The 17,524-nt window shown below is 34.2% G+C and overlaps 1 protein-coding gene across 2 annotated transcripts in view; it reads right to left on the minus strand.

Annotated features, from left to right (window-relative positions):
• Positions 1-266: 266 nt before the first annotated feature.
• LOC145992219 (cholesterol transporter ABCA5-like) overlaps positions 267-17,524 on the minus strand; it is a 100,841-nt gene continuing 83,583 nt past the window's right edge. For both annotated transcript variants that reach the window (XM_083128545.1, XM_083128544.1), the window contains exons 22-27: positions 16,244-16,459; positions 13,673-13,833; positions 12,474-12,681; positions 10,149-10,240; positions 8,735-8,982; positions 267-7,785 (exon numbers count right to left, since the gene is read on the minus strand). In XM_083128545.1, the coding sequence (XP_082984671.1) occupies positions 7,685-7,785; positions 8,735-8,982; positions 10,149-10,240; positions 12,474-12,681; positions 13,673-13,833; positions 16,244-16,459 (1,026 nt within the window). In that variant the 3' untranslated portion in view covers positions 267-7,684. The remainder of the gene's footprint in view (positions 7,786-8,734; positions 8,983-10,148; positions 10,241-12,473; positions 12,682-13,672; positions 13,834-16,243; positions 16,460-17,524) is intronic.

The raw sequence follows: 17,524 nt of genomic DNA on the forward strand, positions 1-17,524 counted from the left end.
GTGTCTGTGCTCATTTCGACTAAAGCACATTTAATTTTCTTCTTGTTCTTTATTAATTTTCTTATTCTTGATGTTTACTAATTTTCTTCTTGTTGTTGTTTATTAATTTTCTTATTCTTGTTGTTCATTAATTATATCTTATTATTGTTGTTTATTAATTTTCTTATTATTGTTCTTTAATAACAGAACACAGACCAGTACAAGGGAAGGTGCATACCACAGAGAAAAGAAACAAAATAATAATACAACAAATATTATTTCCACAAATTTTTATTGAATTGAAACTGCTTCAAACGGTAGTACTTTCAAAATGAAAAAATCAGAACTTAGAGGCTTTTATTTACAACCATTAATTTTTTTAAACTTTTTTTTTTTTTAAGGTACAGTACCATTAAATATTTTTCCCAAAATATTATACTTCACATTAATTTTTTTTCTCTTGATCTATGGGACAAAGTTTCACAATACCTGATGTTATGAAAGTGAATTCAACTAGATCATATTATTTTTCAACTATAATGCATAACTATGCTCATGCATTTGGTAGTAACTGGCTGTCAAAAACCTTTGTGCAACTATTCAGCAGAACTAATGACGATATTCAGAATAATCTATCACAAAAAACTCCAGCAAACTGTACTTTGTTTACTAACATTGAACCTTAGCAACAACTTATTACTCCTGTTGATAACAATGATTTGTACATTACTTATGAAATTATTTACTTCTTTCTACATTCAGTTTACAACATATTTTGTCTGTTTCCTATTCCTTACAATTTCCTCATTTTTTGGTTAACTCTTGCACATTTTGCTGTCGAGGATTCTCTCACTAAGTTTTATTCTCACTGTTGCTAATACACCAGGAACAACACTTCTACAAAAATACTGTAATACCAAAAAACAGCTTGTGGTTCTACATGAACAATAACAAGAATTAATGTATGACTAGATATAAAAAGGAATTATATGAAGCCACAATATATATTCTCACATTATAAAATTCCAAGCAACGTAAACTAGCAAATGTGAAATAATTGGCTTCAAAACAATAATAGCATTTTGATGTATCAAAAATCCTTTGCTTACCTCTATCATATACATGACGGTAAATGTTCAGGCACGATTCATTGCAACCATGACGACAAAACAATCACATACAAACGAATGGAGCGGGCTTGCTAAATGACCTGATGACTTCACATGTAAAGAACTGGGTTTTGTAAAATGTTTTTTACATGGAGAGATAGTGGAAAGGTGGTTAATGTTTGAATATCATTATGGTGACTGGCATGGGCTGGTATTGTTTAGTTAGGGAGCTTTCAGACCGAAGTGACAAGCAACGTGTATCACTCTAAGAACAAACTAATATATAAATGCAACACTTCCGAACCGAAGTGGCATGACAAGCCGCACATGTCATCTCTGTTTGTTGGTAGCACTGCACCTTGAATGCTTTTCTACTAGGATTGTTAAAGGTCCAAGAATTGTAAGTAAATTCAATTCCAGTCCGGGAGAGAAAATCAGAAAGCGTAAATGAGTTCTGAACCATAAAGAACCTTTTTATGTTTAAAGTATTCCAATTTTGTCCCGGAACCTTTCTTCCACATCAAATTTAAACATGGTACAAGTTCAGTATTGAAATGAAACAACATGCAACTTGAACCTGTTACAGAACCCATTAGAATATATGGGTTCCTGGACCCTTAACAACCATATTTTCTACAGATTGAATGGGGCCTGTGTCGCTTGTCACTTCTGTCTGAAGGCTCCCTTACTTAAATTTGGTTACTGACAAACAATGGATTTTCTTTCTGTAATTATCACTTTTTCTTCGATTTATTTGAAGTTTCTTCTGTATATATATCCATAAGTATTTTTTATACTTTTTATTAATTAACTAATGTGTTTTAAAAACTCAAGTCACCTCGGGGTTTAATGCATTGAGTACTGGACTTGTTACCGTGTCTCCGACATCTCAGGTTCAAGCCCTAGCATGGCCATTACAATTTCATCCAGTCACTACTCATCATTGTCTTCATTAGCAAAAACTAACAGAAAACACTAATTAAGAAAAATATAAATATACAAACTCTCGAGATATTTCTTTGTAACATGAAAAAACAACCATCATTACACAATGATGCAGATTTTTTTGCTGTACCTACATGTACTGTAAGTTGGAGAGACTTGATGAGTTGATCACTCAAACTGTTCAATAAAGAAATGAACACATCAAACTTTGAATTGTAGTCATTACGATGTGATTCTTGAAGGTACTCACTCAGATCTAGTGAAAATTTACAAACACAATTGAAAAATACATGTACGAGGGTCTACCAAGAGTTGTGGGATTTGGCTTTACCAGAAAGTGAAGTAGGATAGAAATACGATTTTGATGGGTACCAATTTACGTTTACCGTTAAATAGGGATGATTGAAAATTAACACATTTAGCAACCTTTTGCTCATACAGGTCAATAGGGACTGGATATACAGTTTCAAGTGGGATCCTAACTGCTGAGACTGTCTTTATTTAAAATTTTAAAAAATTATAACGTACTGAGCTGCAGCGATATTTTTTCTAGGTTCATATCCTTAAAATTCCTCAGGAGCTTGCAAGAACATAAACATGCAACATAATTCCTTAGCTGCAACAACTTCATTTAGCATACATACATACAAATGTGATAAAGAATGAACACCTCACACAGATTACCCTTCATAAGATGAAACTTTTCTTAATTTACGAAAGCCTATTTCCCTATGTGTATATGCAGTTTCTATGTCACAATCAACATATATTGAACAAGTTACTATTTAAATATTGCTACAGTATCACAAAAGTGGAATAATATTGAATTTGTATGTAGAAAATGAGAAAAATATATTCAAGGAACAAAAATAGAATATAAAGTGGAGATGTACATATCCGCTCTTATTGTTAATAAACCTGGAGATATATATTTTTTATACAGTGAGAAGTAAATAACACATTCATTTCAGCTGTTACTCAAAATCAAAGTGTGGATTTGATATCTTTGCTAATTTGATCATACAATAAAAACATACACAGAAAGAAAGTTGATAAAATTGACTATTAAATCTTGAGAAAGCCATGTGTATGCATACAATAATGAAACTCAATAAGCCACTAATTCCTACAATAAATATCACCACAAAATTCATAATTTTCAAATTACATATCTGCAAATATTCAATACATATTTTTATTTGATGAATATGAAAGGTTATCACCAAATTTGTACAGCATTTGCTCAAAAATATATATTATTTCAAGTTGTGAAATGAAATTCACTCACCCCAATACAAGCATTCATAAAATATTAACCATTTTTGACATATCTGCTGCATTACAAAACAAAAATTTCCATGTACAAAGAGATATATATATGTATTTAATCTATTCATGAACCTTAAGATTGTAAACTAATATCTCAATGCTGCCCAAGTGATCAGTACGTAATCGACACTAAATAATAATAATAATAATAATAAAAAGTGAATTTGAATAAATGCATGTTAGTACTCCACTTTTTCATCGTGTATACAATTTTATAAAAATAATTACATCAGCTTTATTTGGTATATGATGTACTGAAGTGAGTTAAAATTGTTGAATTATTTTAGGTTCTAATTGACATATCTTGAAGTTTGTTTCAAGGTTCTTAATCAAGCCCAGATCTGTTGTCACTACGACACATAACTTACTTCCATTTATGATAGGTACCAAGATTTTCAGAGGGGGCATTTATATTTACTATGCAAGGGTAGTTTCAAACGTATGTGGTATGGGAGATAAATAGCATTTACACCTGCGAACAAGAGTGAAATTAAGTAATCATCAGTTTAAGTACTCTCTGCACTCTTTTTCACCAGGATAGTGCACCAGTTGAACACATTCACACTCATATCTGCCTGATCTGGTTCCCTCAGGCAACTACTTGTTTCGAGAAAGAAAGCAAATGATATTAAACCATTACTATAGTAGCTCTTTGAAGTACTCAATCTTCTGTACGATACATCTTCTCTTTTAACCGGGTTTTAATAAAAGGTTTGAAACCCTTTTTAATTGCCTAGAACAGATGCATTCCATCATTTATTATGTAACATTTATTACTTCTATGTAGATTCTTCTTTATGTAGAACTTATTAGGTAGTAGGAAATTTATGACATGGACAATTTTTAGTTGTATGCTTATCCTAACGTATCCTAATCTGATTAAGCATTTTTTTCAATGTGTTTGGTGGCTTTTTGCATCACAGGTTGTCGAGTCATGATCATTTTGGAGCTTGCGTTTCAAAGAATTTACCTATCATACCCATTTTCTATCTACTGTTTCCACGGTAAACTTATCTGTTCCTCAGGAACTTAAAAACCTCTTAACTATCTCTGTTCTGGTAACAATTCTGTTCTTATTACTGCCATCACGGTAACTTGGAAGTTAGCACCAAGGAAATTCTTTCAACAACAATTAACAATTCGCTTCCCTGTTTTAGCAACATTGCCATGGGATTAATTTCTTTAGCAACTGTCTTCGCTTCCATAACAACTGTTTCCATGGCAACTGCCTTACCCTGTCTTAGCATTGTTGTAACAAGCTCCCCCCCCCCACATCTACAAGACGTGTCACAACAATAGGGAGATGCACATTTATATATTTTCATACACTATAATTCCAGGATAAACGTTTAACAATTGTGCAATCTCACCTTCTCAGGACATGTTAAAGCACGTGGTGTGCTAGAAACTGTGTGACATAATGTAATGAAAGTTTGGACTCATTCATTGCTCTGCTGCAAGACAGTTCGATTTGTAGATGAAAATATACAGGTCAACAACCTCGCTCCATATTTAATCATTCACCATCTTCCATGCAGCATCACAACATTCTCTGGATGGTCCCAAACTCTTTAATCGCGCATCACACCTATACACTGCACAAGAAGAACTGTCAGGAATCTGGTTCTAGTTAATACATATACACTAAGTGGACGAATATAGGACGCTACTGTGACAGTCAGTCCATTAACCCTTCAGCTTTCCATTTTCACAAAACATTCTATTTGGATAGTGTTGTTATTTTCACCTAGCCTCATTTTCTCTATCTGCTTATACAAAAAGAAAAAAGATCTCTTACATTAGAATAATGCCTGATTGACAAATACAATATGGACACAATGCTAAGGTATGTACTACTAAATGCTACAACTGAACATAAAAATTAATCTTAAATAATATTACACTGGCCACATTACAAACACAGAGATACCAACCTTGCCTAGTACAACATGTTGGGTTCTTTTAAAACTGTACAATTTCTATAACATTAATGCAATGGCACTTTGAAGTATGATATAATTCTCTGAATGTTAGTGAAAATGCATCTTTATTAGCATGGGTGTCACCAGAAATTCTTGTAGGGAGGGAAGGCTATTGATAAAACTTGAAAAATAGAAATAATATCAACAATAATTATCATGTGTGATTATTATTATAAATTAATAAAATAAACAAATTTTATTCTAAATTTATTAATATTATATTCTGATAGAGACTCTTGTACTTGACCAACCAGATGAGTAAATTTAGCACAATTGTTTATCACTATTTTTTAAAAATTTTGTAGTTAGTGCACTAAATCCGTAGTTATTCTATTTTGTTACCAATATTTACACGTATCATTTGAGAAAAAGGCTTTCAATATTAAGGAGAAATTCTTGTCATAAAGTTTCTTTTGGACCTCTCGCATGAAACTTTTAGTTTTTTGGAATTTTTAAAAATGTGGAACCATATATTCTTTGGAATAAATGGTAGAAAACGTAAACATATTCTGGTCCTGTGTTTTACACAATTCTTTACATCAAATTTGTTAATGCTTGCTAAATTTCTGCTATTAACAATACCTCTTGGTTTTCTAACTTGAAATGAAGGATACCAATTTCTACGATACCAACTAGTTCGAGGAACCTCCCTCCTGATTCCCATGCAGATATGGTTTCCAAATTTAAAAGCTGGTGTCATATCTGTTTTGAATTTCATATATTTCTTTCTGGGTAACTATCATAAGAACATACATGAAATTAACGTCCACAGCTGTTATGTTTTGTGAGAACAACAAACAAAAAATCTCCACCTGCTGCCTTGGTGGCAGATTATGTTGAGCGGCAGACTTTCATCTTCAGCACTGAAGTCACCAGCTTTGGGTTTTATCCTTGGCACGGACGTTTCCGAGTGTCCCTTAGCACTCTTCATCCTCATCATTGCAATTGACCACAAATTGCAGAAAAGTGATACAAAATGATAAAAATACTCTTCATATATGTTGTTTTTTCATAGTCTATGACTTATAGAAGGCTGTATATGTGTTGTTGTTTTTTTTCAAATTTTTCTACTATTTCACATACCCCTTTGCCATTACATTAATTTTCATGCAAATTCTATGATCCACCACACTTCTGTCCCATCTGAGGAAAGATCCTCATGCAGAATGGTGCTTACTACATCATCTAAAAACAATAATACAAAACATTTCTTAAAACTTTCAATTTGCACAGATCGGCATCTCTTCAACAACATAATTTAAATTTACATATATAAAACAGTGCGGAAAAAACTCTTAACAGAAAAACAAATAAAAGTTCATTGCATTGATATTTTGTTTTAAAAAAAATCATTGAAATAAATAGGGCTCTTAAATATGCCATGAATGTGTTCCTTGGCATTTATTTCCAGCATATCACATTCTTCAATAAATATCACAATGGTCCATAATATTTTGCAACATAAATATATCACAACAAATTAGAAACATGTCTACTTCGGCACTAAGCACGGTGCATCTGCAAACGTTACAATATGTACAATTCAGAGAACAGAATGGTGTGTATGTACTTATTTATATATTTACAAACACATATACACATTCAAAATTCACGCAATCTCACACATGCATGGATGATCCTCTTATTCGTGGAATATTTATATATATATACGAGATGCTGATAAGAGTTTACATACATTAAATAAAGATTCTTTATCGATGAGACTGCACTCATACATTTTCAATTTTTACAATGTCAACAATACTCGATAACATTTTTGTGCATTAGCACGACGTAAATTCTTCCAAAAAAAAAAATCACAACATGTCACAATGCACAACAAACTACACATTCCAGTCCAGCTGGATAAATATATCCCATTGTTACTGATCTTGCATGAAATCCTTTGTAAAAATACACTCCACGGCCCATCCTTCGCTCTGTTCGCACAGTCATATTGCAAGCCAAAAAGTGTTTACAAATAATAATTCTACTGTCCTCAAAAATAGGCAGTGGGTTAAACACACATACACTTACACACACATGCACTCTAGGTTTGAGGAAAAACACGCTGCTTATATAAAAATACTTGAGCCCTATCCTACATTTCTTTTACTTTCTTTCTTTTTTTTTTTTTTTTGCAGGACATTCAGTATTTTTTCATCCAAAGTTTTTAGTCAGCCACAAAAGTCTTCACTCACTTTTATCTTCTCACACATCGAATGCTGTAATCAGCTACTATAGTTTTCACTCAAAGTGAATACAAAGTGTATATATTTATATAGCTATTTTTTAAGTGACAACAACAATATCTTACAAATGCTTCCCTGTTTCGTTATTTCAGTCGTCATTTACCTCGTCATAGTGGGCAAATTTCAGGAACACTTGTTCAAGCGTAGTCTGGCTGAAGCTGTATTCTTCTATGTCAAGCTCGTTTTTCGCTGAAAGGGAACATTACATTTAATAAATTAATCTTGCAAGGTGAATGCACTTATAAAAGTTTGCATAAATAACATGTAGACTCTGCATCCTTTATTGGCAATATTTTAACACTTATCATGTTAAATGTGTGAATCATTAACTGTTATATCAACCTACAAACTTATCAAATACACTTCTGCATTGAACAATTTAATGGTAAAATCCTATTAATTTCGAAGATCCATTGTCTTCATTCACAAAAGGGTATGGCGTTTGAGATCTCTGCTTCAAACGCGCCGTACTCTTTTGTGAATGAAGACAGTGGATCTTCGAAATTAATAGGATTTTACCATTAAATTGTGCAATGCGGAAGTGCGAAATTTTCTAAATTTCACGTAAGTAATTTTAAATCGCGTTTATCACAACCATCATGAATTATCAAATACTGGTAAACATCTTAGTAAAATTTTGCTATTTTGTTATTATTTTTAAAGTAATTAATACATATTGGTTTTGTAAAGTGAGTGTGCAAATATTCATTTTTTCAAAATCCATTGTAGTGACTTGGTTATTATTATTATTAAAAAAAAGGGGGGAAACTACTGCTGGAAATAGAGCCCCACACATTCATAATCTCTCTCCATTTGTGGAGGTGATGTGCTCAACACCACACTTTCGCTGCATTCAAAATACGTAATATCAACACCCCAACCCCGCCTGGTTGGTGATGTTTGACTTTTGATCTAGTCAGCAAAGTTCTCGGATTCAAGTCCTGATCTGGGGACGCGTGTACTTTGTCATCGTCCCTTCATGAGTTTTATCTAATCATCACTCATCATTGTAATTAGTCGAAAGAGGCAGACATGCAACATAAAATGAGAAAAATACAATACAAATTCAAAATTCTAACCTTGTTCAGATCAAAATCTCTATAGAAAGGGAGAAGGGGTAAGAAACATGCATAAATACCTGTTTCAAGTTGGCTGAAGCATTCTGCAAGTGAGGTAACGGCATGCTGTGGAACGCTGAAAACCATCCTGTCCGCGAAGCATTCGTCCATCATGGCATCTGGGAACACTCCACCTACGAACTCCTTCAGTTCCGTCTGACGGTCAGATGACGGGGTGGTTGGTGTGGCATCTCCTCCCTTAAGCTTCACTTCCAACGTGTAACCAGCACCGTACAGATTCTTCAAATGCTGTGTGGAACCTACGCATCTGGAAGACATCAAATCTTCATTTAATTTTTGTGAGCTTGAGTTTATACTTCTAGGTGCAGAAGGCAGTAGACGGTGCCATGTGATCATGCTAAAACTCAATGGCTTGTGTTATATGTAAATTTAAATAATGGCCCTGTTTTGCAATCAAAAAATAGCAACTCACACCCCATCACTTCCAAAAATGCCTGCTCAAAACTTTTACAAAAGTCCAATTTATGGTCATTTTTATGAAGATTATGTCAAAACACACAGCTCTTTTTCTAAGGTTAGACTGATTTCAGTCACCTGTTAACATTTCTAAATTTATACTGGATCAGTACAATAATTGTTAACAGTGTTGTCAAATTGTTTAACAGACACTTCATCAACATGGACAAAATTCCATATTGATCCATCACTAGTGTAAAATATACTGCATTAAATTTCCTCATATGCCAATTAATAAAAACTCAAATTTGGTTAACAGGAGTTTTGAAATCTCATAGTTCCAGAATGTCGCACTTTATTAATTGTAATTAATGAACCTCATTTCTAACTTTAAAAGAATATAATGACAATTGTTTCATTCAAAGCACTACATTGATTAACATATTTTTATGTTTACCCATACATTATTATTTTCCTAGAAAACCTACAAATGTAAGAAAAGAAAATCCTTTATCTTGGTATTTATTAAGGATGGGACAAATTAATCTGTATTCTATTGGTACTGCCCAATATGGGAATACCGGTTTTGTGTATCGGTGTATTTTTCTGATCCGATATATTTATACATATCTTACAATTTAGTGCAATCTTGTGCTATTTTGTTATTAATTTTTATGAAATAAACAAACAAACTCCATTCTGTACTTTTTTTTAAAATAAATGTCTATATATGCAGCTTCTTTTTGCATTGTAAAAGCTTGGTTGCTCTGGTTACAGTGTTTAAAGAGGTCAACGAACCATTTGAACTTTATATATCTGTTTGATAGAATTTTGGTTATCAGTATTGGTAAATTTCTTATCGGCCCATCCGTAGTATTTACATTTATGTGTGGTTAAATTTCCAAAGAAGGAATGAAAACTGACAGGCGATAGTAAACATATAATACCCCACATGTTCAACATGACTGACAACAAAATAAACTATAAAAATAATACAGGGGAAGGTGATGCTCTTACCTTAGTTCACCTTTAACCATTATACCGACTCGTGAACACAATGCATCAGCCTCTTCCATTGAATGCGTTGTTAGAATCGCACCTCGAGAGCCCTGGAAGGAGTAAAAATATTACTACACGTACAATATAAACAGAGGCCAATACAGTATACACCGTTTTGTATTCAATACGAGTCAATGCTGATACCAGCATATCAGTATCCAAAAGTATTCGTTGGAAAATACTGATATTGGCTGATAACTTTTCCGGTGCTGTATATTTTGCAGAGTCCACAAAATGCGATGTGACACTTATCCTGAAAATTATGAAAAATTCAAAGTTTGTATTTATATTGTCAAAGTACTGTGTGGGGAAGAGAGGAAGAGATGAAGGTCCTCTTGTTCGCTGATGACTTAGTAATATGGAGAAACAGGAAAGTAATAGTGCAGAGACAGCTTGATAGTTGGAATGAGGAAATCAGAGGAGCAGGAATGAAATTCAGTGCAGAAAAGAGCGAAGTGCTAATAACAAGAAACAGAGCCAGAAATGAACCAAAAATAAAGATGTACACGGAAGAGTTGAGGGTAGTGGAGAGTTTCAAATATCTAGGAAGCATTATTGAAAGAAGTGGAAGACTAGATGAGGAGGTAAACAGAAGAGGACAAATGTGTGGTGGACTATATCAATGCTTTCAAAGCTTGGATGGAACAGAAATGCAAGAAGGTAATAAAGGGTGTTTTTTTAAGAGTGATAGAACTTTCGATAGGGATAGCTGTCATTTGTTTTGTTTTGTTGACATGTTGTTTTGTCATTTCTGATCAGTGAGCATTGGCAAATGACCATGGAAAGACTGACGCCGCAACAACGTTTACAAATTGTGGAAATATATTTCCAAAATCAATGTTCTGTTCGCCAAACGTATAGAGCACTTCGAAAATATCGGTGCTGTCAGTGAATTGGCCAGCAGGATCATGTGACCTAACGCCACTGGATTATTTTCTTTCGGGGATATGTAAAGTCAAACCAGCAACAATTGACGCTTTGGAAGCCAACATAACTCGTGTTATTAACAACACACGTCCCCAATTACTTGAAAAAGTGGTTCAAAATTGGACTCATCGAATCTGGTTCATCACAGCTAGTCATGGTGGACATATGCCAGAAATTATTTTCAAAAAGTAAATGTCAGAAAGTTATCTTTGAAATAAAAACACAATTGGCTTCAAACTTAATTTTTTATGTGTTTTATTTCAATTCAAAGTTCTATCACTCTAAAAAAAAACACCCTATATAACACATACTATGTGCCAATAATTACATATGGAGCAGAGACTTGGACAATGACAGAGAGAGAGACAAAAGAAAGATGCAGGCAGAGGAGATGAAATGTTTAAGGAGTATATTAAGGAAGACTAGAAGGGAAAGAATAAGGAATGAGGAGATCAGACAGACAGTGGGTGTGGTGAAGCTTCAGGACAGGATATATCAGGTACAGATGAGATGGTTCAGACACATGAAGAGGATGGATGCAGAAAGAGCTTACCATGCACAAGGAGTGCGAATAAGGCCAAGGGGAAGACCAAGATGTCTGTGGAAAGAGCAGATAGCGGACAGTGTTAGGAGAAGAGGACAAGATTGTAACACCGTGGAAAGAGAGAAATTGTGGAAGACGAGAAAAAAATGGAGAGGCTTGACTTCTATGCCGATCCAGTCAGAGGCAGGAAACTGCAAAGGATGATGATGATGAAGTATTGAGTAAAAATGGATTATGCGATTAAATAGCAGCTAATTTAATATTCTGACGTATTCTTGAATATTTTAAAGCAAATCTCTGGTAAAATTATGCATGTACTTGCAATGGAATATTAATAAATATTCTCAACATTTTTAATTGTTACAAGTTTCTAGCATCAGTAGGGGGTGGAAATTGATAAAGAGTATTGGTTCAAAGTGATATCAGTTCAGTCCTAGAAGAAAACTTATAATTCCCTCACGTAACTTTGTAATCATACACTGAATAGAATAGTAGAAAATAGGAATGGAACTGATTATCGCTACTCTATCAACATTATCTGATATAGTCATAACACCGTGTAGGTATATCCATAAAATCACTTTTATTAATTATGTATTTTATATTAGTACAATATTAGCACATTTTATATCTGTGCCTCAAAATATTTCATACCGGTCCATTTTTACTCATAATGGTTCAGCCATTATGTTTTTTTGTTCACCTGGACCATATCTCTGTATAATATGCACATTAATTCAGTGAAATTTTACTACTTAAATTTATTGTATACATTATTTATTAAGTATAACTTATTTAAGTTTTCAACTCACCTGAAAACTAGCTAGTATTGTGTCCCACAAGAACCTTTTTGACCTGGGGTCCATCCCAGTACTTGGTTCGTCCATCAGGACCACCTTCGGGCCCCCAACCATCGCCATGGCAAAGCTCAACTTCCTCTGAGTGCCTCCCGAGCACTGGTGGGCCTGTTTGTTGGCATGCTCCAGAATCTGCAGTCCCGACAGGTACAGGTCAACAACCCTGTTGGCAAGTGAACAGCTACATTAATTTGACATCAAAATATGAGTAAGATTGTTTGGAATGGCCAGATAATTCATATTATTTGCTATATATTGATAATCAGCACACTGATTATTTCATGAGAGGTAATGTTTGCATCATCAGACTCGTGGGAATTGGAAGATGTATATTAGTTTGTTGAATTGGTTCCGGTATTTTAATTACTCGTCGCTGTCAAAACATGGATGACACAATTACTGTTTTTCTGTCATACTTTCATCATTTATCACTGTATGTTACTATCTTGATTGTATATTTTCCTGACTGTTGATTCCTGGGTGAAATAAGTTTCCAAATTCATTGTCATTTATAATTTATTCTTGAAATCAATTTAGCTTTTACAGGTACAGAAATATGTTGGATTTCTATTACTTGTCCAACAAAACTTAAACATTTCTCTCTCTTCTTAATATATCTAAAAAGTTATATTGAACAGTCTATGATAATAATTTTCTGTTAGCATCATCTTCATTCTCACTACACAGTTATGTCTCAATCAATATTGGCTCACTCTAATATATACAAAAATAGAGCAGTTAATGAATAAAATTAACAAGAGTTGAAACCCAAGAGGCAATTACGAGTGTCTCGTTCAATGGTTCATGTGTCCGCCTTGTAAATAAAGGTTCAGTTTCAAAAAGGTTAAGGGGGCCTCCCCGATGGCACAGTGGTAGCATTGTTGCCTTGTAATAAAGGGGTCCCGGGTTTGATACCCCGGTAGAGACACATAGTGGTTCGGATCCCACTTTAAACTGTAGGTCCAGTCCCGATTAGCCTTACTGTGGACTCAAAACTCCAAATGAATCAATCAAAAAGTTCACATTTTCAAGGTTCGGATTTAAAATTGAATCCAAACAAACTTTTGACTGAATTATTGGTTCTCTAGTGTTTGCAACCAAGTAAAACATACTGTTAAAAAAAAAATGACCTCTCACAACATATTGGTATTTACCTTGGTATGTCTGACGGAAGAACACCTCGAATGGCTGCATAGCATTCTAAGTGTTCTCGCACTGTGATGTTTTTCCATTGAGCATCGTGTTGAGGGCAGTAACCCATTAACTGGAAAGCCTCAGCAATATTAGATGTGACGTTGTGACCACCTATCTGTACCTGGAATAGAACAAAGTTTACCAATAATCCAAAGGGAGGAAAAGGCTTTATTGTGATAAGTGCTCAGATAAACAAGTTTATGAATGGAAACACAACATCCTTAAGTAGAACATTTGACCAGTTCTTTAAAGTGTAAGGTCAATATTGTTTAACTATTATTTTTCCTAACATCATTGTTACTACTGTATTTGAGCAACATAAGTACATTATTCATAATATTGTATATCCCATTTTTCACATGCTGTAGATTTTTGTTATATTGTTGTTGTTTTTTCTTTTGCCTCTTCAATTTTTTTGTAGGGTATTCCGTGTAGACAGTTTTTTGTTTTTCAAGATAATCTTGTTCCAGTTCACTTCAAATTATCGGGACTCTACTTTACCGAAAACAAATTTTTGTAAAACATTTCTCAGGCCATGTTGTGAAAAACCTTAAAAATCTGCAATTTTTACACACAAGTTCGAATCGGGTAGTACACTTCATATGAACAATTAGGCCTGAGTCCATATCAATAACTTGGCACGGGGTTCAGTTATTGACACAGATAAACAAATGTCTACAATTAATTTGATATTTACGTATATCTTTTGGTGCACCAAATTCATTAATGTAGATTTATTTAATTCAGATACCTAAGATGAAACACACGTATTGAGTGTTGGCTACTGACTGTCTGCCATAGAAAGACACATACAATAATTATCAAGAAACTTTAAACCACGTTGGGCTAGTATTAGGTTGATGTTAATTTTTACATTTCTGTTTCTGAAAAATCGATCAGTACTGATTAGTTTCAGTTGTCTAGAACAGACAAAGATCAAATTATTGAGGTGATGAATCTATACTCATAGTGGTGCTGATACTCTATACTGATTCCCACTGATAACAATTTTTGGAAATTGATTAATATTAGTGAGTGAGTGAGGATTCCACTTCAATTATAAGAGATTTGTTTCAAAATATTCAAGAATTACATCAGAATATTAAAATACATGGTATCTGACAACAAAATCCAGTTTTCCACAATAAAATGGTGTAAAATGAAAAGAAACTTTGAGTTTTCCACAAACTTACACACTGTAAACGTTTTTTTTGCAAACTCCATGAAATACCAAAATGCCGGAAAAGCACCAGCTGCTATTGGTAAATATATTCCAAGATAATTTCAGATATTGTCTCAGCCCTATTCACAATTCTTTCAACTCAAATAGCATCTGAAATTCACAGTATTAAAAATGGTCCACATCTTGACCTTCAACTGTTTAAGCTCCACAAACAAGTGGATTGCCCAATAGGAATAATTTGTGTTGTGTTCAACTAGCCTTTACTAAGACTTCATTTGTACAAATTTTTAAAACTTCACACTTGCTAATTCCAAGAGTTCATTGATACTTGTCATGGACAGAGAAGCATGACAGTCAAATTTATGTTGCATTTGCTATCACTTGGTAGGTCTACGAATCCACCAAAATTTTGTATTTATAATTTTTGTATCGGGTGAGCCAGTCAAACGGGAAGATTTAAAAAATTCACAAATAAATAGAGAAAGCAAATATTAGTTAATTTTTGTGTGTTAATTAATGAATGTGCTGTACACGAGTTGAAATTGCTAGTGTACCTGAAAAATGTTTTTTTTTTTTTTTTAATATGGTGTCAGTAAGATGGCATCCTTGGTTTTGCACACATTGTCGGAGTCTCAGAGTAAATCCGCCCATGATGTTATGCTGACATATTGGTAACCTTTTTCTTGCCTGACCCCGATGACTATGACCCAGATGAAGAAGCACTCTTCCAGCAAGATGGTGCAACTAGCCATACTGCCAGAGTGTCTATGGATGTGCTTAGATTAGCATTTCATGGTCGTCTCATCAGCACATTTGGCGATATTCCATGGCCTGCCCGTTCACCTGACTGACTTTTTCCTTTGGTGTTACCTCAAATCCAAAGTATTCAATGACAACCCTTCAAGAACCAGGGATAATTTGAAGGAGCGAATTTCGCAAGAGATCCACAACATTCCGTTGGAGATGCTGTGAAGTGTCATGGGCAGATTTACTCCGAGACTCCGACAATGTGTGCAAAACCAAGGACGCCATCTTACTGACACCATATTAAAAAAAAATTAACATTTTTCAGGTACATTTGCAATTTCAACTCAATTACAGTACATTCATGTTCAAAAATTAACTAATATTTGCTCTCTCTATTTTTTGTGAATTTTTTAAATCTTCCAATTTGACTGCCTCATCCGATATTTTCCAATACCAATAGTTGATACAAATGGGTGGCGAGACAGACAGACATCACATGAGGGAAATTTTTTCAGCTTTTGCTATTTAGTGTCCTATAAAAATACAGATTGCAAATTCGAAATTGTCCCAGTCGCACTGTGATTTTGTAAATGACCCCTACCCTTCCTCTCGTTGGAGCTTCCTCTGCTATCATAATCTTCATGGTCGTTGTCTTCCCAGCTCCGTTATGGCCGAGCAGGCCGAACACTTCGCCTGCATCCACAGCCAGGGACAAGTTCCTCACGGCGACTTTTGTATGGCTGCCTTCGTGGTGGTCGCCCTTGATGCAGCAGGAGCAACGCATCTCATAACTTTTATGGAACTCCTTCCTCAAGTTCTGAAAGATACATCATCAAAACAAATCAACCTGTAAATTGCGGATCGAACTGATTAATCGATACTCTACCTCAATAAAGTTACCAATAATTATACCAATCCAAAATATCTATAAATAGCTTGTAATTTAGTGCAAAATTTTGCCAATTTATTATTTTTATGAACATGAACACACATCATATGACGTAGCATTGTCTAAATAGGCAGTTCTTTTTCAATCATCTGGTTACATGCCTTAATTAATTACCTTAATGAACCATTCCTTTTCTTGAAGAAACATCTGCAATTTAACATCTGCTTGGCAGAATATCAGTCATTGGTGTTCGTAAATTTTATCAGTAGTTTATTAGTTTAAAAAAAAAGGTAAAGTGCTGCGCTTAGCACCATGCCATGAAGGCTTATAGGGGGTTGTGGGGGTAATGCCCCACACTGCCTTTACCCTCCAGGGTTTCCCCCAGGTAGCCATGTCATTTGACGCTGGGTGGGTGCCGGGGCTGCTTCCAACGTTAGAAAAGTTTCCGGATTTGAACCGGCCAGGGATCGATCCTGGGACCTTTAGCATGGTAGTCAGACGCGTTACTGACTGAGCCCCCGCGGCCACATCGGTAGTTTATTAGTATCAACCAAAATTTTGTAACATTCCATTTGTAATAGAAAAAAATGAAAAGAATCCCTTAAATAAGAGTTGACTAGTGTTCATAATGAACTTGCAACATAAGTGTTCCATGAAAATGAATAATGGACATAATTAAACTACTAAATTGACAATAGTAATAATAGTAATAGTAATAATACAAATAATGCTCATCTTTATTAAAGCCCGAATGTTCTGGTTTCTTGGACTCTTACAACCAACCCTTGTCAATAAGGAACACAGAAAGGAATAATAATAATAATAAAAATACAGGAAACATTAAAAAGTGACAATAATACAAATTCAAGAGGAGTTACATATAATACTAATAGCAACATTATTTCATAACAAAACCAAATACAATCTCAAAAGTATGTCAAGGTTTGTTTTGAGTTCATTTTAAGTAAGGATATGCTATCATTACTGAGTCTA

The sequence above is a fragment of the Lepisma saccharinum genome, chromosome 9 (assembly GCF_977018435.1).
Source record: "Lepisma saccharinum chromosome 9, izLepSacc3.1, whole genome shotgun sequence".
NCBI classification, from domain to species: Eukaryota; Metazoa; Arthropoda; class Insecta; order Zygentoma; family Lepismatidae; genus Lepisma; species Lepisma saccharinum.